General features: G+C 45.2%; 1 protein-coding gene across 3 annotated transcripts in view; it reads right to left on the reverse strand.

Moving 5' to 3' along the window:
* Positions 1-1,125: 1,125 nt before the first annotated feature.
* The window catches only part of SEC23B (Sec23 homolog B (S. cerevisiae)), a 23,491-nt gene continuing 5,202 nt past the window's right edge, over positions 1,126-19,414 (reverse strand). The window contains exons 2-20 of one of the 3 annotated variants that reach the window (XM_010577783.1): positions 16,932-17,164; positions 15,819-15,876; positions 15,081-15,167; positions 14,640-14,876; positions 14,178-14,263; positions 13,241-13,385; positions 12,538-12,696; positions 11,612-11,727; positions 10,282-10,405; positions 9,693-9,773; positions 9,278-9,367; positions 8,378-8,484; positions 8,040-8,193; positions 6,533-6,610; positions 6,136-6,297; positions 5,194-5,280; positions 3,457-3,612; positions 2,522-2,587; positions 1,126-1,377 (exon numbers count right to left, since the gene is read on the reverse strand). In XM_010577783.1, the coding sequence (XP_010576085.1) occupies positions 1,288-1,377; positions 2,522-2,587; positions 3,457-3,612; positions 5,194-5,280; positions 6,136-6,297; positions 6,533-6,610; positions 8,040-8,193; positions 8,378-8,484; positions 9,278-9,367; positions 9,693-9,773; positions 10,282-10,405; positions 11,612-11,727; positions 12,538-12,696; positions 13,241-13,385; positions 14,178-14,263; positions 14,640-14,876; positions 15,081-15,167; positions 15,819-15,876; positions 16,932-17,164 (2,316 nt within the window). In that variant the 3' untranslated portion in view covers positions 1,126-1,287. Of the gene's footprint in view, positions 1,378-2,202; positions 2,588-3,456; positions 3,613-5,193; positions 5,281-6,135; positions 6,298-6,532; positions 6,611-8,039; positions 8,194-8,377; positions 8,485-9,277; positions 9,368-9,692; positions 9,774-10,281; positions 10,406-11,611; positions 11,728-12,537; positions 12,697-13,240; positions 13,386-14,177; positions 14,264-14,639; positions 14,877-15,080; positions 15,168-15,818; positions 15,877-16,931; positions 17,220-19,414 lie in introns of those variants that run through there. The other 2 variants (XM_010577781.1, XM_010577782.1) reach the window with 2 other exon arrangements.

The following is a 19,414-nucleotide window of genomic DNA, read 5'->3' on the forward strand; positions in this document are numbered from 1 at the left end:
CCGCCGCCGCCGCCGCGCTCCGCCGAGGCGACCCCAGGCGGCGTCCCCGGACTCGTGGTCGCTCTAGCCCGTACCGGGCCCGCCGCCGCTCTCCGTGCCGCCGCTGTTGAAGTTGTAGTGGAGCATGGCCCCCAGCATGGTCCAGCCGCCCAACGAGTAGAGCAGCGCCGCCCGCGCGTTCCACACCGCCGCCCGCATCGTTGTTCCCCCCCCCCGCCCTGCCTTCCTCAGTAACCCCCGCGCTCATTGGTCGGGCCCCGCCGCCAATCAGGCGGCACGCCGCGCAGCGCGCGCGCATGCGCCCTGGGCTGCGGAGCGGGAAGGAAGCGGAAGATGGCGGCGGGGAGGCAGGGGCTGCTGCTGCCGCCGCCGCCGCCGCCATAACCCAAAAGCCGCGCTCCCGCTGGAAAACACAGCGCCTGGGGGCGGTGGGAGGATGGCGGCAGGATGAGGGGCAGAGCGGGTTACGCGGCGGCGGCCGAGAACCCAGTTTGGGGGGGAGCTTCGCGACTGACGCGGCCGAGGGGGTGTGAGGTGATTCAGGCCGGCGCAGGGAGCCCACCGGGAAAACGGCCTAACTCGGGTGCAGAGCCCGAGTTAGCAAGAGCTGCACCGCCGGCTTTCAAGCCTGTTAACGCTGGGCTGAAGCGAGAGAAGGCAGGGCCTGACGTGACCCTGAGGCAACGCTTCAGCATGCCACCATCGTGCTCAAAGCACAGGTTGTACATTTCGCCCCGTCCCTGCGTCTGTCAAAGCGTTCTCCACCATCTAATACGTCTTCTGCACTGCCTTACCTTTAGAAGCTCCTCGAAGTTATTTTCCAATAGCATGTACACACCCCAGTGTTACTTTTCCAACAATGAAAAGGAGGTAGGCCAAGTCCATTGCACATACAGCTGAATTAGGGATAGCACTAAATAGCAATGCTCTTACCCAGTTTTATTTTTCATTAATACAGTCCCTGGTTGCTAAAAGACACCTTTTAAGAACACACAACATTAAAAATTAAGCTAAAGACTGTTAAAATCTGTATTGGCTAAATCATCCTTTAGTTCTAATTACAATGTATGAAAAATGTAGAGTAAACAGAATATAGACAAAAAGGAATACAAATAAATTAATATCTAGAAGGGCCAAGTAAAAAACTCTCCCTGAATATTTATTTCATTTAATACTTAAAAACCTTAGTCTAAAAGAGAGACAAGGAAATGTAAATTAATTGCTCCACTTCTGTCATCAACATGATCTATGTAACTCTTCTGCTCTTGCTTCTCGGTTTGATCAAAGTCATGATGCACTTGAAACTGCCAGCTTTTTTAGATGGTCCATGAATACCTGGAGACTAACATCATCTGTCAAGATTGGAGCTCCCGATTCCTGCAGAAAAATAAATAACGAGCCTAAAACAGTGGTATTAACACCGGGGACTAACTGAAAGCAAACCAGATGTCAGCACTCTGAACTAATTGCCTGCTAAATCAATCACCTTTTTTCCTGCAAAGGACAGATCTAGTGGAAAGATGCTACTCTGGCAACAGTAGTGACACTATCCTCTAGTGCAATCGGAGCTGCTGGAAAAAAGAAAGTCTCTTCTCTCTAAAGCATTAGGAATTTTGCTGCGCAAGCTCTACACAAAGGTGAAGAGGATATAAAAGTCCAGTATTCTCAGAAAATTCGATCTGTATCCATATGCTAGTTACCTTTTCCAGAATACTGAATACACTGCGACTTAAGGGTTTAAAATCATATTTGTAGGGAAGGGTGAGGATAAAGTTCTACATCAGGTCATCTGAAACTTGTAAGAACATATTCTGCATCAAATTAGCTGCTTCCTTCAAAAGCAGCCACCACAGAAAATTCTCCTGGTCTGCCTGTGCCCCACGTGTAGCTGGGATACAGGAAGGGAGGTCAAAGGGGCAAAGCACTCCTTGTGGAGACCACTCATCTCCTGCCATCAAGCTGCTGAGGTACTGAGCTGTTGTGGCAGCGCCTTTATGTGGACAGCCGTTCCTTGGATATATTGAAAAAAAGCCCCAACGCCAGCTGGATTTTGCTGAAAATTTGGGGGGATTCAGTACAAGAACAGGAACACAAGTTTAGTCATCCAGGCTTGAAAACTGTATTCTGATCATCTTGTCATCTAGTGCTCCCCACCAACAACCATGGACTGGAATAAGCATGCTGAATAAAAATCTAACCTGCCTAAGCTTTAGAGACAAACCTAATAAATCAGTTGTGTCTTTTAAAATGCTACAATTACTGCAGTCTCAGCTGGTAATTCCATTATTGGATCCTTTGGTACATAGAAATAACCTTGTTTCCTTGCACCGCAAAGCATGGTAAGATGTTCAAATCCAGTCACATATGCCTGCAAAAAGCTCTTGGGCAAGAAGTGGAGGACAAATGTAACCTGCTCCCAGTTTGTGGCCATGTGATGAAACAGGATGGCTAAGGCGTAGACAAATATGTAATTGTACAGTTTACAGCATTCCCAAACGTGACCAGCTCTTCCATTGCTTACCTGTCCCCACGCATAGAGGTTATTGTGGGTCTGAGAAGGGTTCACTTTAGACAAGAGGAACCGGGCCTATTAAGACAAAACATTAGAGAAGTAGTTTTGCAAAATGACAGACCTGTCAGCTCCCTCAAGACTTCTTACCGCCTTTGATACACTACTAGTGATGTTCCTCTGCTTTTGCAAGCAAGGTAGTAATTTAACTTAAACAGGTTTCAAGTCTAGAAACAGCCCTGCTCCACAGAAAACTTGTCTCCAAGGGGCAGAGAGTGCTCTGCTACAGCAAGCGGCACTCGCCTGGCAGAGCAGCTCTGGTTCCATGCGACACAGGCATGTCACCAGCACTGTCCCTCTCATGCCCCCATCTGCCTTTCAAAAAGAGGTCAGTGGAGGACCAGCATAACATGGTCACATCAAAAATTAGTACCAAATCTTTGGTTTGGAGCATGAATTCCTGCCTCTTCACTGCTACAAACAAGCCAGGTACAGACAAGCACAGCACAACTGCAGTTCCAGGAAGAACAAAAATAGGAACTATTTTATATCCTCATTCAGCATTAGAGAATAAAGGAACAGATGGTCAATCATTCAGCATAACTTGGCTGTCCTAGCAAGCTAAGTGTCCTAGCACTCCCTGTCTTGGTTAAGTTTAGATACATAGCCAAATCATTTCTTTCCCACCTCTTTGGGGGATAGAAAGATATTTAAGCTGGCTTTTTCTTTTTTTTCCATCCTCAGATTTCAGAAGCATATCCAGCAAGTGACTGGCTTATTAAAAGACAAAGTTGTAGTAAAAGCTCATGAGAAAATAGCAGGCTCTGTACTTTGAAGAGCTAAATTACCACTGTATTTAACTTACAGAACCATCCTTTTAGTAAAGCAGCAAGACAGCTATTTGCTCTATTCAACAACAGAAAGAGTTCCTCAATAAACCTCCTTACCTGACTGCCCCCGTGTTCCGTGTGGATGTAACGCGGCATTGGGAATCTAGTCTGCAAGATTTCCTGGGCGTCATCCAGTGGGGCTTGCAGTAGGTGCTTGAAGTTTTCATATTCAGGCATGTCTTGGTAACCAGCTTTCTGCCACTGTGCAATAGTCTATTGAAGGGACAGGGAGAAAATTAAAAAATAGTAGAGATGTTGGCAAGCCTTCCCTTTTTAACCCACACGTCTTAAGGCAGCAGAACATTACACGTACTTCTGCTTACAGAGCACAGGGCAAATGCACATTTTCACTACTCTGGCAATAACATTATTTAGTTTCTGTTCCTGAATTTAAGAACAGGCATTCAACACAAAAGCTAGCAGCAGTTTGTGCAGTGCAAGAGCAATTCGTTGAAAGGGATCTTCAAGCCTTTATGTTTCAGCCTGCACCAACATAGAAACACAAAGCATTTATAAATCACTGATGTTTTGAATCTGACTTGGTCTTACACGAAGCAGCCACTGCCTTACAGTGGCTAACCACATGTACCTAACAGTTGCCGTGTACACATGCAGATCACACACTTAGCTCTTCCTGTGACTAAGTTCTACCCAGTTGCTGGGTGTCTTGCTCTGCAACAGTAGGTAGAAACTGTTCAAGGTAGCTCTGGAAGATTTATTGTCATTGTTGAATCAAGCGTTCAACTCCTGTCTGCGTCAATCGGGTATCCCTACTCAATTCTCAAAGGGGACAAATACTATATAGAGCGAGGTTGGGAGCTAGTAATGGAGCTGCTGCAAACTATCGTGCCGAACTTCAAGCATTCTAGTAGCAGTCATTAAATGAAGTAGCTTAGTTCAAAAACAAAGGTAAGAGTTAAAATGCCTCCCAAAAAGTTTTCACTAATAGGAATGTTTGACCATAAACCAAGATGGTTTTATTTAAACTACTCCAATCTGATGCCATGTTTAGGTAGAAGAAACTGGATGAGGGCCACTACCCAAGCAGGGCTATAAAGGAGATCAGAGATTTTAAAAAGCATCAAAGAACAGGGAGATTTCCAGAGAAAGAAGTGGAAAGCCAGTTTCCTCTTCATCCCTTACCCCACAACTACTTTAGGATGTGAGACATTTCTATTACCCAGCTACAGTAGTGTACCACTCCCTTAGAAAACCTGACAGGACTGAAATACAGATCTACAGGTCTGCATACTGAAGAAGCACTGGAAAGCCACGGCTTTGGACACTGGTATAAATCTGCATGTTTAGAAAGGGCCAGTACCTAAGCACTTACCTCAGTCACCATCAAAGGAATACAAGAGCAGCTGTCAAAAACATTCAGTATTTAAAAGCAAAAACTGGAAAAATTTCTAACTGATTTCTTTAAGAGCAGTACTATTTAAGTGTCAAAACCCAGCAACCAAGTATTATCACTTATCTGAAAACCAGACTGCAGCTCTCTGCCCTGCTTAGTTTCAAGTTTCTCTGGCCTTTTCCAGGAATGGTAAGGAACCACCTTCATTAGCAAGCTAACATGACAGCTGTTACTCAGTGCAGAACATACTTAGCGGCTCCACTAGGACTTTTTTGTTAACTCAGACAGTGGGGAAATTGTATTAAAACTGGCAGCACGTATGCAATGTCATTACGCTAGCGTGGGCTTTGCAAGCAGCTTATTTTCTACTAACAATGATGCTGTCTGCATGCATGGCAGGAGGGAGTGCAAACAGAGAAAGAGAACGTATTTCAACGTACCTCACCAAGGTAGATAACTATCTGGAAGAAAGTATCCATCAGTAGGATTCTGTCAGGAAGAATACTGCTGCTGTCCAAAAGCACTGGCTGGAGAAAATAAAGATGAAAAGTCAGGCACCACTAAGCCTTCAGAACTGTGTTAACCTTCATGGCTGGCCAGATAGCTTGCTCAGCCCTGCCCGTATAGATGCAACTCCACCAACGGCTGCTCAGTCCATGCGAACGCCCTGCAGAGCCCAGTCAGCCTCCTGCAGCATCACTGAATGGAGCAGCACGTTATCAGCGACTGTATGAAGCACAGGATGCGAGAGAGCAATTTCTATGGCTATCCAAGTTTAATTCGAAATGATCTTGAACAAGAGTATCTCAAGAATAATAAGAAATAAAATGTGAACTCTGGCAAATGCTGCCAAGAAGGTTTCCAAGTGTTACTCCAACAGCTCCTGTGTTTCTTTCCTGCCAGACAGACTCATTTCATGGAAGCTATCAGTATAAGGGAATCCGTGTCTGTCCATTGAATACTTGCACATAGTTAAACACTGCTACATAAACAACTGAAAACAAGCAGCTGGTGGGAGATTATGATCTGGAAGGGCTGAGGCTTGCTGACTTACACAGTGGAGACAGCAGCCTCTGGCAGAGAAGCAAAAGTGATACTGACAGCAACAAGATTCACTGGATGGCAGGGGCCAGGGGCTGTGGCTCAGTAGCAGTGGGGAGGTTGTTCTGGGGGCCTTTTTTTGGTGGTTTGGGGTTTTTTTAATCGAAGCTGTATGCTTACTGAAAACACAATTCATATTTTACATTGCCCCATCTCATCCTTTAATAATTACCTTGATTAAAAAAATATATATAGGGGCCTTTTTGCTGAAATAGTGTTACTCTGACTGAATACTCATTATTTTGGATCAATCCACCTCTTCCTGTTAAACAGGGACTCACCTCAGGAGGTCCATGGAAAGAATAAGCATAAAGGATGGGCTGGATCATAATGAGAGACTGGGTCAAATCTTGCCTAGCAAAGTGGTGGCGGTAATAAGAAGATTCATCTGGACTGTTATTGAAGACCTGCAGGAATGGGGAGCGTCGCAGATGGAACATGAACTGCACCAGAAAGATGAGTGAGAAGAGAAATGTCAGCAGGTCTACCCTTTATTAACTCCTCAGAGTTCTTCCCTTATCAGTCATTCGCAGCACTGAACTACAGGACCAGCCCACCAAATTAAGAAAGCATCTGTTCCTCCCCTCTTGAATCTGATAAATGGTACAAGATGCTTTATCATGACTCTCACTCATCCTTGCACACTTTTCCCACGGCTGTGGGAAGTGAAGTTCTTACCTGGGGATACAAAGAAAATGATTCTGACAATCTGAAGGAGTTGGGATCATCTTTGTTGTATTGTCCAAATTTCTGACACTGTTGGAAGCAAAATGGATACTTTGGTTATCTCTCTCTCTTTTTTCTATTTTGTTTTCTTTTTTTAGAATTAACACCTTTTTTTTTTTTTTTTGGAAGGGTGTTCTTTTGGTTGTTTTTAAACAGAGCAACCAAGGCATGAACTTGACAATAACAAGTAATATAAAATTTACAGGCTATTTTTAAGTCAGTGGTTTCTGTATCTTACTGAAATGAGAATGATTATTTGATCTACTTATCTATTTTTATATATATATACATATATATATATATATATATAAAATCCAGATTTGAAATTATCTAAGAATGAAATAGTGCTTCTAGTACAACCCAAATTTTTCCATCAAATCAGGGATACTACGTTATACCTAAGCTGCTTTGTACACTATGAAACACTTCTGCAGCAACTCTCCTTCCTTCTAGAGCAGCAGCAGACTGGCATTTCATCAACTGCTTCACTGAAAATAAGAAGCATCAATGGTTTCAGCAATTTAACTATAAATGACTCCACAATCATTTCACCACGCAGCATGCCCATGTGTGTTCTGGTGCTCAAATCTTTATTTGATACTGGCCCTGTTTTTTCAGTGTCTGATGTGCCATATCTGTTAGTATCAACTCCATGTGGGTGTTTGGACAAAGCCAGAAGCAATTTAGGCAATTGAGGCTTGTGAAATTCAAAGCAAGAGACAGTATGAAGTTGTGGAAGTGATTACTACCCTGAACTTGGCACTGGTGAACTTGGCACATCCGAATGCTGTGTACAGTTTTGGGCTCCCCAGTGCAAGACAGACATGGATATACTGGAGTGAGTTTAGCAGAGGCCACCAAGCTGGTCAGAGGCTGGAGCACCTCATGTAGAAAGAGAGGCTGAAGAAGCTCTTTTTGTTCAGCCTGGTGAAGAGTGGGATCAGGGAGTCATATCGCTGTCTACAGCTACCTAATGGGTAGCTGGAGAAATGGAAATTCTGATGGGGGACAGAGAAAAAAAATAAAAATCACAGCGACTGTGATCAAACATGGGAACAGCTTGTCAAGAGAAACAAGAGAAACTCCATCTTTGGAGATCTTCAAAACACAAGTGAACAAGACCTGAAGCAACCTGCTCTAACTTCAAAGCTGGCCCTACTTTGAGCAGGGGAGTTGAACCAGAGACCTCCAGAGATCCCCTCCCACCTGCATTATTCTGTGTTTCACTATCACTTCTTTAATCTCAGGTTTAACCCTCTCAGCATAATGGGATGATTACTTACCCCATCACAAGTCTGCTGATCATACTGGCTTCTGAGCTATCGCATACTACAACTACATGACCATGATCAGAGCACAAATGAAGCAAGTCAGTCTGGAAGAAGAATGCTCTTTCCATTTCCAGAGACCATTTTTACTAAAATCAAGAGTGCACCCAACTGCAGTCTATTGGTCTTACCAGTCTGATCAACTGTCTGTCCAGCCATCGCAGAACATCAGGTCCTTCCTCCGATTCAGCTCTGTACACTCCCAGTCGTGCCATCAGCACAGCAGCTGCTTCCTGGTCAAACGCAGCTTCTATATGCTGGAGCTGACTCTGTGCATCTGCCCAACTATAGGGATAGTAAAGGGTTAGTGCTACGTGCATTCACCTTCAGCAAAATCCAAACCAGATTCATCCTCCCTGTGCCAAATACTCTGCAGCCAATGCATGCAACAAAAAGCTAGAAAAATTCCAGCACAGACTGCGGCTTAAGTTTCTGCCATTCTGCCAAAGAACTGACATGAAATACTCACTTTCTGGCTATGGTGGTGACACGAATGCGTTTCTGTGTACTGGAGTGTTGATACTGAGTGACAAACTGCACTGCCCCTCTGCCTCCCTGAGGTATTGGTGCGTTGTGCTGCAAATGAAACAAAGTAAGCCTTCAAAACAGGCTGGCTTTTCCATTGCTTTGTACACTACAGAGAACTCCAGGGCATCATTTGAGCAATCACAGAATAAGTACAAGCTAGAGATGGACCAGAGAAGAGAGACGCGTCTGTTAGTGTTGTGTTTTCCAGCAGCCCTCAGAGTCAAGTGGTGCTGGGCCCATCTAATATTGGGCATGACGCTTCCTCAGCTTGTCCCTTAAAGGATGGCAGCAACTTATCATCTCTACAGCAATGAATGTAAGAACAGCGTTATGAGGTCTGAGCAAAAGTCCTGCGACTCCACCATCCTATTCCCTACAGTAACAAGCCCACACAGCAGAGAAGACAGAGACACGCACATGTGGAATAGAATTCCTTTGGGGTAGCTTTCCGAGCTTCTAGCTGCCACACACACAGAAACTTCCCCAGCCAAAAGTTACTTCTCAGCCATCAAGTTATTACAGCTTGGAGGACCAATTCTCCAAGAATTTGAAGCTATTTATATTTTTATTCTCTACAGCACCTACTGGCAAAAAGACAATTTCTTCTTTGTTAAATAAATACAATAGAAAGAAGACAAGGAAACAATGCAGGTTTCATACAGAACAAAAATGTTAGGCAATTTATGCATATGAAAACGACCCCTGAGGCTATTTCTTTGGCACAAAACACACCATCCGTCTGCAACACAGGGGATGTCATTGCATTTTCTGGCCCTGTTACAAACAAATACTTCGGTGTGTAAAAAGGATGACCAAAAAAAAAAGAGAAGCCAGGACTGACCTGATTTACCACTTCAAAGTAAATGGCCAGAGTTGTGCTGGGATCCAGACTACAAATTTTCCATTGAGATGTTCCTCCAATTCCAAGCTCCTGCACAGAATTGAAAAGAAAGCAGCATTTTTGTCTCTAGCAGCAGATAAGGCAAGCTTATGTTACATTCTCGTCAGAGGTACAAGTTAAGGCAGGCCTTATTTCTTATCTTTTGGGTGTGAATAAAGTTACTGAAGGCCATACAGTTAAAAGAAAGCTTTATGGGGCAAGAATTCAGTCTAGGGAAGACTCTCTTTTCCTAGGGATGTTTCCAAATTGTTCTCCTTGAAAACTCTGACATTCTAGCTGAGCTGTAGGTCTAGTCAGAAACTTTGCTCTGTTTATTTACTTCTTTATTAAAGATTTTTCCATGTCAGAAACTTACGTTTTCAGAGACACACGGCCCTTTAGCATTCAGGGATATGCATGGTCCAATAGCTCCTGCAATTTTCAGCTCCCTAGAGGTCTAGAACAAGATAAAAAAAGTTGTTTGTTTGGGTTTTTTTTTTAAATCAAGTCAGTCAAATAGAATACACACAGACTAAATCAGTTGCTCAGCTTTAATCAGATGATGCATACACATGGCTGTCAGGGAAAGCATCTCTGAGTATTCTCCTAGATCACCTACTGCTACAATTAGCAGAGTAAAAGAATCTACATAGTCATGTTTTAATAATGAAGACATATTTATAGTGACCACAAGAGAGTATGAAATGTTCCTTGCTGAGTAAGGAGAGGCCAAGCTCAGCTGCTTTTTTTAAAAACAAACAAACAAACAAAACACACACACAAACTTAATAAGCTTCCAAACAAAAATCCTCCACTGACTCCAGTACGGTGCTTCTCCCAAAACAGGCACTATGGCTGACCTCAAACATGTAGAATTTTCTACACTCCAGATACTTAAATCAACTTTTGAATGAACAGCATTTGTATTTGCCAGTTAATGTAATCCAATAAAATTAATCTCTCACCTTCACATCCAAACTTGCACCAAAAGCCATCCGAAATTCCCCATTGAAGCCTTTGTTAAATACACGCTGGAAGGTCTGCTTGAAGAGAGAAGTGTTGAAGGAGTCCCCCATCACCATGTGTCCTCTGGAAAGAAAAAACAATACACAAGGGAACTGAAGCAACTGGGAACTAGAAGTAAAGCACAAAGGATACATCCCTCCAACTCTCACGCATGCGAACACATGCAGAAACTGTTTTAAAGCATGCCTTTGCATAGGTAGAATTTACGTCAGGGAACACAGATTCATGGATGCCTCCTCCAAAGCCAGACAAGTTAATGCTCCATCTTTGCCAGCTTGCTTTCTCAACTATATTTCTTGCCATCCCTTTAGCTGCCTTAAAAATGCTCATGTTCCACCAGTTAGAAGTATCTCAATTCAGTGAAGAGCTTTGCTCAGCCTCTTCTCCTGAGCAGGGCTGAAACCACCCACACTACAGACAGGATAGCTGCACCACTGCAGCATGAAGATGGGTGCATGGGTCTGTGCTGTGCCTCCCCAAAGTGCCTTGGTAAACCCAGGCCTGATCAGATGGAGCTGAGTAACACAACCAAAGGGTCAAACAATTTCTACTCTGCTTACTGAGCGTTATGTGATTATTTACAAATATCTTGCATTTGCTCAAACCACCCTCTGACTCCCGAGACACAGCAGATTTTAAATGGCCAGTAAGACATGCTGAGTCCCCAAAAGGCCCGGTTTGGTACACAGCCTTCCTCACAGAGACCATAATGTTTTCAGCAATATAGAACACAGACATTTACCCCTTAGAGATGTCACTTAAAACTAGATCCAGGGAAGCCAAGAGTCCCTGGAAAAAGCACAAGTGAGCTGTTAAGCAGAGAAAATCTGGCCCACACGAGGAAAGCTTCTACCCACCACACCTGACAGTCTACTCTTCTGATGGCACTTCAGTCATGCACAAGACACAAAGCACGGCATCTCTATCCCATAAATTCTGGAAAGGATACTTGCTATCTCCCAAGGAGGCAGAAGGCATTTGCAAAAGACATATTGCACCATGCTTTAGAATACCTTTCTCAAAGCAGGACATCGAGTTTTCTACCAGCAGTGCTAATTCACATGCTGTTTTGAGACTTCAGAAATGTGGACTGGGATCAGGTGAGGTTTGCCATATAATTCCTGGCAAATTCAAACCACAGTTTAGAATAGAATGATAAAAATCTCACCCTTTTGCCCTGACAGCAAACTTAGCCGCTTCCTGAACTGTTCTCCCCCTCCAAAAGAAAAATACAGGCGCCAATTTTGTGCTCTCCTGCTATGAACATACCCGGTAAGGTTTGCACAACACTTCATCTCTAGCAGTCCAGTCTGATCCAGGGCACAGGCATAGATGTCGATGCAATGCCCGTTGGCTGCAGTGCGATTAGCCAGCGTCTCGTAGTGCTGGGGAAAACATATGTGGTGTTTAGGATGCCACAATGGGCAATTTTTCTACTGCTCTCCAGCTGAGGCCAACATGTGAAACACAAGGTACAAATGAAGCAATTACCAGTGTTGTGGTAACTAAACAGCTTTTTGGTCTTACTGCTTTGCTGGAGCACGCTTCTCCCTCCTAGGATGTTTGCACTTGGATGAGCTTGAGTTGCATGTCACAAATACAGAGAGTGCATGAATTGCACAGGATCTTTGCCTGCGGAAACCCAAAGGTTTCCAGGTGATACTTAAGAGCACAGCTGTCATACTGCTTTCTCTAAGCTGACAGGAACATTTCATGTCTGACCTTTTTACTATTTGAACTGTTGTTTCATACGTCAAGAAGACAAAGAAGGCTTTCTGGAAGTGACCAATTCTTGGAAGACAGGTTTTCTCCTCCCCAGAAGGAGATACAATGATGTTGACGAACTCTCCACCCACTATCAGCTAAGAAACAACACCAAAATACTTCTTTCTCTGAGAAGGCACAACACCATGCTGGAGAAGTAACTAGGAGGAAGGTTTTTTTTACCTTTCCCTTGACCATTCTCACAATTTAATGTACACAAAAGGCTCAGGCACTTCAAGGACAATGATGCAAATATCTGGACATACTATTCCCATATCAAGAGAATGGAATATGTTTCTTCCCTGGGGAAGGACATTGGGCAGCCGTCAACATAGCAGTGTATGTAGGTTTGTGTTATATCCTTTCCCCCCATTTAGTGTTCTGATACAATATTCAGTTTTTGAACATACCCAGCAGGCACTAGCACCTACTTTTGTGGCCTTCTTCATGAACCTTGCATTGTCCTTCTCTATGTCGTGCCAAGAACGGATGGGTGTTTTCAGTTCATCTCCTACCACCATGCCTGGTCCTTGTGTTGGTGGCCCACCTGTAAACAGCATTATTCTGGCCCCTGTGTTTGGAAATGTGCCCTAAAATAAAAACAAAGACTTATATCAGAGTGGGGAGGGGAGAGAGACTGATTAAATGGCAACAATGCTTTCTTTAGAGAAGCATTTGCATGTGTTTCTGCAATGTCATTAGGGACCTGTCACTGCTAAAGGTTGCCTTGATAAACAGCGATGCATTTCCTGACAGTCACAGCACCCTCAAGTTTAGACTCAAGCTACATCAAGCTTCATGTCTTCATAACAGGAAGCAGGCAGTTTCTGTTCTTTTTACTTACATCTTAGATGACCCTCAGATAAACCCAGTGCATCGTATCACGTCCACATGGTGATACACACAGAGACCTTTAAACACCTGCATATTTTACCACTTAGATATAAACTCCCAGCCCACTCTACACCAGCTGGTGCTAACACATGTCCAATGTCAGTAGAGAGAAATTGCACCTCTGCAGCCCAACGTAACTGGGCCACAGACCAAGCTGGACTGACACCTGCATACGTCTCCGCAAAGACAGTCAGGTACTTACTCTGACCAGCTCATCTCAAACAAAAGCACTAAGAGTACCTCCAGTAAGCCAACAGCAATCGAAAGAGCCACTCCAGTGGAACGTAAAGGCCTCTTTCCCTGGGTCACTGGCCATGGGTCCCTTTGCAGTTCTCCAAGCAGATCTGTTAAATTCATGTCAATCTTATGTACTGGCTGCAGAAACCTGCAAAAATGAAAATAAAATGTTTTCCTGCTTATAAGTTTAGAGAAAAATAAAGTGCCTCTTTGTTCCTGGCACATATAAATTGCACCGAGATAGTTATCAGAAGCAAAAAGTCATGTAGCATGTTCCCTTCTTACATCCAAACCTTCCAAGATAACAGGCCTGTGCAAAATAAAAAATTTTATCAAAGCAAGACATCAGGAAGTGACAAGAACGTGAAGTCACATACAGCACAGGAAAGAACTATAATGGTGATTTAGTCTAGCAAAACGCACAAGAGCTGCCACTGAAAAAGAGGAGCTGAGAAAGAGAAAACTGTATTCAACAGAGGCAAATACAGCTTTAGTGTTCAGGGGTCACTGCTTGCCTGTCAATCATTTTTTGGACTTGCTGGGTCAGGGGGTAGGAGGTGGTATGTAGGATTGCTATGCAATGCATGGACCAGGTCCCCCATTGGCTGGTCAATCAAAAAGACAGGCCCTTGCTCCAAACTGCTCCTGAGAAATATGCTTTCCAAAACCAGCTATGTTTTTCAAGTAGAAATCTAGCTTGACTGGCAATCATGTTCTCGCAACTGCAAAGCCAAGGTACTGTAGAAGTCTAATACCTTGCCTGCAGCTCTAGTAAATCCCATCCATACGTATCACTTGATGTAGGGAAATAACTGTGACAAGACAATACCATTTAAATCTTCTTACAAAGACCCCTCTTGGGAAACCCAGGTTTAGAAGTGTGACCCCAAAGGGGCATAAAACATCTGCCCTGCTTTTCTGCTGTGCTGGTGCAGCTTACCTGCTTGAAATAACAGGTTGCTCTGGAGTCTGAAGAGGTCTTCCCTGTTGAATGGGGACAGCTGGCCTTGAAAGCCCAAGCATATCCTAGAAAGTAGTAAAGAGGAGGCACAGGAGATGTATTATTCAAACACTAAACATATTTGCTGTCAAGCAGTACACCCTGAGGCCTGCAATACCGTAGCCTTAAATACATTAAAATCTGTGAAATGTAATTAATTTTCATACTCCCATTAGGAATGGATTAATGCCATTATGTGAGACACACAAACTCTATCTTGGACAAGCTTCCAAGGAATTTACAAAGGCAAAAAGATAGGACAGATATTGGGAGGGAAACAGGCTAACAGTCAAGAGCACTGAAGCCTCCTTCCTCCCCGAAAGCCCAGCGCTTGAAAGACCAGCAGTGGTGTCAACAGAGCTAACAGGAACAAGCCACTGCCTAAGAGATGGCAGAACATACCTGTATTTGCTTAGCTGTCAGGTCTTTTGTGCCCCTAAACACGTAGCTCTTGGAAATCCCTTCGCAGCTCAGCTCGTGAACCTGGACCATTCTGCCAAAAGTGATAAGCCCCACCAGAGCATCGGCAGGCAGCAGACTTAAGGACATCTGGAGGGACTCCTTCAGCGCCTGCAAGTCCTCCTCTTCCAGGCACGTGTCAACAACATACAGGAAGATCAATGGCGTCTGCGGACCCCGCTAATGTAGAAAGAGATGGGTTTACTAGGTGTGTGCATATGCCAGATGACACTTTAAATGCCTTCAGGAATAAAATGAGCCCTATCTTAAGCACCTTGCAGAAATGTTATTTATTTGCATTAACTTAAGGAAATCTAATACATACATAATCTGTCACAAACAAGACAATTCTGGTGGCTTCAAACTTTCCTATGATTCATTTACCTGCACTATATATTCAATTGTTGAAAACTGAGGCATAAGCTCTGCTGGTTGGTTGACTTCAGATATGCCTGCATATGCTGGAGGGAACTGAAAAAGAGAACAAAAAATTAGGACAAGGAAGTTACAGGACAGAAATGTAGGGCCCTCCTCTGCAGTACAGAGGCTGCCCTGCTCATGACGTGTTTATTCAACTCTGTGTTTACTGCCACTGCACCAACCTGATTAATTCATGACAAGAGACCCATACTGCTGTTTTCCTAAGCACAGACAACAAGTGGCCAGCAGGATCGACAGCTGCTCAACCCAGTGTAAGTAAAAGGTAGAACTAAAGCAGTGACTATGTATTAGCTGAAATTCATTTAGCCATGTGACAGTTTCTGATGGCAAAAGTCTACTCAAATCTAATTAATTTCATACTTGGCAAGAACAGTAAACGTCAAGTGCAAAAAATACACTGGAAACACGTGGGACGAAATAGCATTTTTATCTCCTTCCTATGCCCTGCATACTGATAAAATCACTGGCAAAACTGAACTGAAAATAGACAAGACGTCAGGTAAAAGAGACCCATTAACAAGTACTCTGGCCTGCATTCGGCAAGAGAAAAAGGCCAAGGGAAGGAATCTAGAAAAGTGGAATTTATGCTTAACATCCTTCACCAGGGGAGGCCACGAGGGGAGGCCACCAATAAAATGTTTCACTGAAAAGATAGAAGGGCTGATGCTTTTTCCAATTTACCTGATTTCTCTGAAAACAGAAGTTACAAGCCCAGAGCTTGGCCCGATAGTCGACTTGGCTGCAAGGGAAAGATGAGATGTCAATATAACTATATTTTACAGCGCAGCTTCACAATTATCTATGCTGGTTCACAGCACTAAGGAAAAAACAGAATATCAGACACTCCAACTTGAACGACAAGAGTTTTAGGGATTCAGACTCTTGTTCTATTGCCAGAAAGTCCCTTAGCTTATCCAGCCCTGCCACTTCCAGGCTTGTCAGCGTGACAGACCACTGACAGCTCTCCAGAGCGAAGCCTTTCGCATACAAAGACTTGAGTCTAATCATTCTTTCACTACCCTTGGGCTTATCTCAGTCATCTTATTGTTTGTACAGCTGTAGCACACAAGTACTCCAGCCACAGAGCAGCAGGAGCCATTCACCCAGATGCTGCACAAACACTGAATAAATAGGCGGTTCCCTGCCCCTAAGAGTTTACTCTCTTCAGCCCGTTACAACACACTGTTACTGCTGGTGCAGTAAAGCCTGGCCATATTCTTACTTCATGGGCCTGATCTCATTTTACTTTCTCTTCCTGGCCTTTCCTGCTCTTTCTCAGCCCAACACTATGCTCTGAGTATGTATGATCATCACATGATTCTGGGGCCAAGACTATTCCTCTCAAATTCTCAACAGAACTTCAAAGAAAACCTTGATGCTCATGCCGGAACTGACCTACAAGCAGCTGGATGTGTAAGAAGCTGGAAACCAAGTGAACATCACAGCCCAGACAACATTATTGGTATAATCAGCATCTTTGTTTATTTTAAGTTTCATCATTCACCACCAAATTCTCTGGGGTGGTAAGAGGACTGGCCATTTCCATACCACCTCTGCCTTAATAGCCTCCCCAAAGGCACTCATCTCTTCTCGGGTTCTTGCAGCTCTAGTAACAGGCTGGCATTCAGTATATCTTATTAGGCACACATGGATTTTAACAAACCCACTACCTCTAAATGAAAGAGGCTGCCAGACACAGGGCAAAGAAAAAGGGGAACAAGGAAGTAGTGAAGTTCGGATAAAAACTAGGTACCATCCAGCCTCTCTTAACATCCCCAACCAAGAAATTCGTACCAGAGTGGGCTGAGCACTGCTTTGCAGGTTGGCCTGCTACAAAGCACCGGTTCATACTGCACAGGTGGCAGGTCAAGACGCTCCTTCAGTGGGGTCAGAAGACAGGCCAGGGGGACAACCATCCTTGTGGCCTCCAGCCTGCTGGAAGGCCACACGTTCCAGCTGAAACGGACTCCATCACGCTCCTCGTTTTGCTGGATGAACTCCATGTACGTCGCCATGGGACTGCAGCTCTGAAAGGATGTAAGCAACACACGTTCAGGCAGTGGTCGCCTGTTTGGACAACGGTCCTGCAAAGAAGGTCAGCAGATCAACTACATATAGGCACGAGACGTTGCTGGACAAAGCCAATACATTACAAGGAGTTAATCCCATTATCAAATGAACCATGTGACTACATTAATCTCTTCTGTCCAGTGCTCTCATCAACATTCCAGACAATTAAAACACCACCAAATCCCATGAAGAAACAAGGAAATCTGACAGTCAAAGCCAGAATGCAAGTTGTTTTTTTTCTTCTGATCCACATTTAACTTTTCAATACCCACTCAGCCTCATGCTGGCCTCAAGGCAATCCTGCCTGACTCCGGTCAGTAAAGTAAAACAGGTCAGATTTGCACACATCCTGAAGCCTTCAGCTAAAACCTCGGGGGGAAAAAAGAAGGCCAAGTTTGAGACCAAGACACTCATCACAAATGTCACCTGGTTGCCAGCCTGACCTGCTTACAGCTGGAAAGGAGCACATGACAAAAGGGTCAGAAAAGGTCTTTGGTGATTTTAGACACCCTCTGTGCGTGGCACCATGTCCCACTCCCAGTAAGGGAGGAATTGAGAGTCCAGCAGACTTCAGAAAAGACATGCTATCCAAGGAGAGATATCCCCAACACACCAGAGAAGTCACTCTCTGTATTGCCTTACTAAACTCTGAAGAGTAAGATGCCAGCAAGAGCTCCCAGGCCATCGTTACCTTTGATGTCTCTGAGAAAGGGAAGGACAAGCCTACTGAAAAACTCACTCGTCGAATCCAGCCCACATACAACAGAGAGCACTGGCAGCAACTCAGAGCCAAGAGCAGCAGCACCACAACCCGCTCCAGATGAGGAAACTCAGAGGTTCACCTGCAGCTGCAGATGCTCCAGGACTACCTTACTCCTGGTCCTCACTGCAGGCGGGAAATTCAGGAGGGCCATAGGCATGAGAAATCAGAAGCATCACCTCGCCCAGAGGAGGAGAAGTTTTGATGTAACATTTTCCTACAGACCTCCAAACTCATCGACGTTTTCTTTGTCCTTGCTATTAAGGATGTAAATCAAGCTCACAGGGAATTGCCCTGTATTTCAACCCCCACCTCTGGATGGACAAATGGAAGGGTTCAGCAACACATCCCCACCACAAATGGGTCTGTCAGGGTAAAAGTCAGAGCTGAGCCTCCCTATAAAAGATCCCACACATCAGAACATCAAGACATACGCCTGACATCTCAGGTACACAGTGCAACCGCAATGTAAATTTACTCCATGTTCCTCCAGCTGCAGCTCAGCACCACTGCCCTGCCCCAGGCTGAGCCCCGATTGCCCGGCTGGGTTTTGCCTGGGCTGTGGCCCTGCTTTGGGGTCAGGATGGCAGGAGGGGAGATGCCCCCGCCCCCATGAGGGCTGTGTAGGGCCAGGTGCCTGCCCAATATGCCAGCCCCCCACCAGTGCAGGCCCCTCCAGCCCCAGTCCTGCCGTGACCTCCAGGGCCCATCCTAGCAGTAGGGAGGTCCCAAATCCCCTGTCCAGGAGAGGACGGACCCTTCCAAAGCCACAGCAGATGAGTGGTAGTAGCATTCCAGTCTCTGTATGGGATCTGCTATAGGGCACACTGCTGACCCCCACTCCTTCCAGCAAAGCTATAGGCGATGCTGCTGCTTCCTAGCAGTGCTATAGGGAACGCCACAGATCACCCAGCTGCTGTGCTCAGCACAGCTATAGGGGACACCATACAGATCCCCAGCCCTTCACCAGGAAGTGTATAGAGACCTTCACCAGAGATCCCTAGAGAAACCATAGGGGCCACCTCTGACCCCTACACCGCGGACCCCCTGCACTGCTACAGGCAGGACTGCTGACCCCCTGCACTGCTACAGGCAGCACTGCTGACCCTCAGCACAGCCCCAGGGAACACAGCAGACCCCAGCCCTGCCCTGGGGGACCCTGCCAGGCCCCAGCACCCTCAGCACAGACCCGGGGGTCACTGCCGATCCCCGGCCAAGGAAAAGCTCCTGGGGACACGGCTGAGCCCCCGTGCTGCTCTATGGGACACCACTGACCCCCCCCAGACCCTCCTGTAGGAGCCAACACTGACCCTCCCCAGCACTCTCCGTAAGGGACACCACAGACCCCCCCCCAGCCACTCCCACGGGGAACCAAACAGACACCACCACCCCCCCCAGACCCTCCTCACCGGGGACACAACAGAACTCCCACAAACCCCACTCACAG

This window comes from Haliaeetus leucocephalus, unplaced genomic scaffold (assembly GCF_000737465.1).
Source record: "Haliaeetus leucocephalus isolate CR32 unplaced genomic scaffold, Haliaeetus_leucocephalus-4.0 Scaffold577, whole genome shotgun sequence".
NCBI classification, from domain to species: domain Eukaryota; kingdom Metazoa; phylum Chordata; class Aves; order Accipitriformes; family Accipitridae; genus Haliaeetus; species Haliaeetus leucocephalus.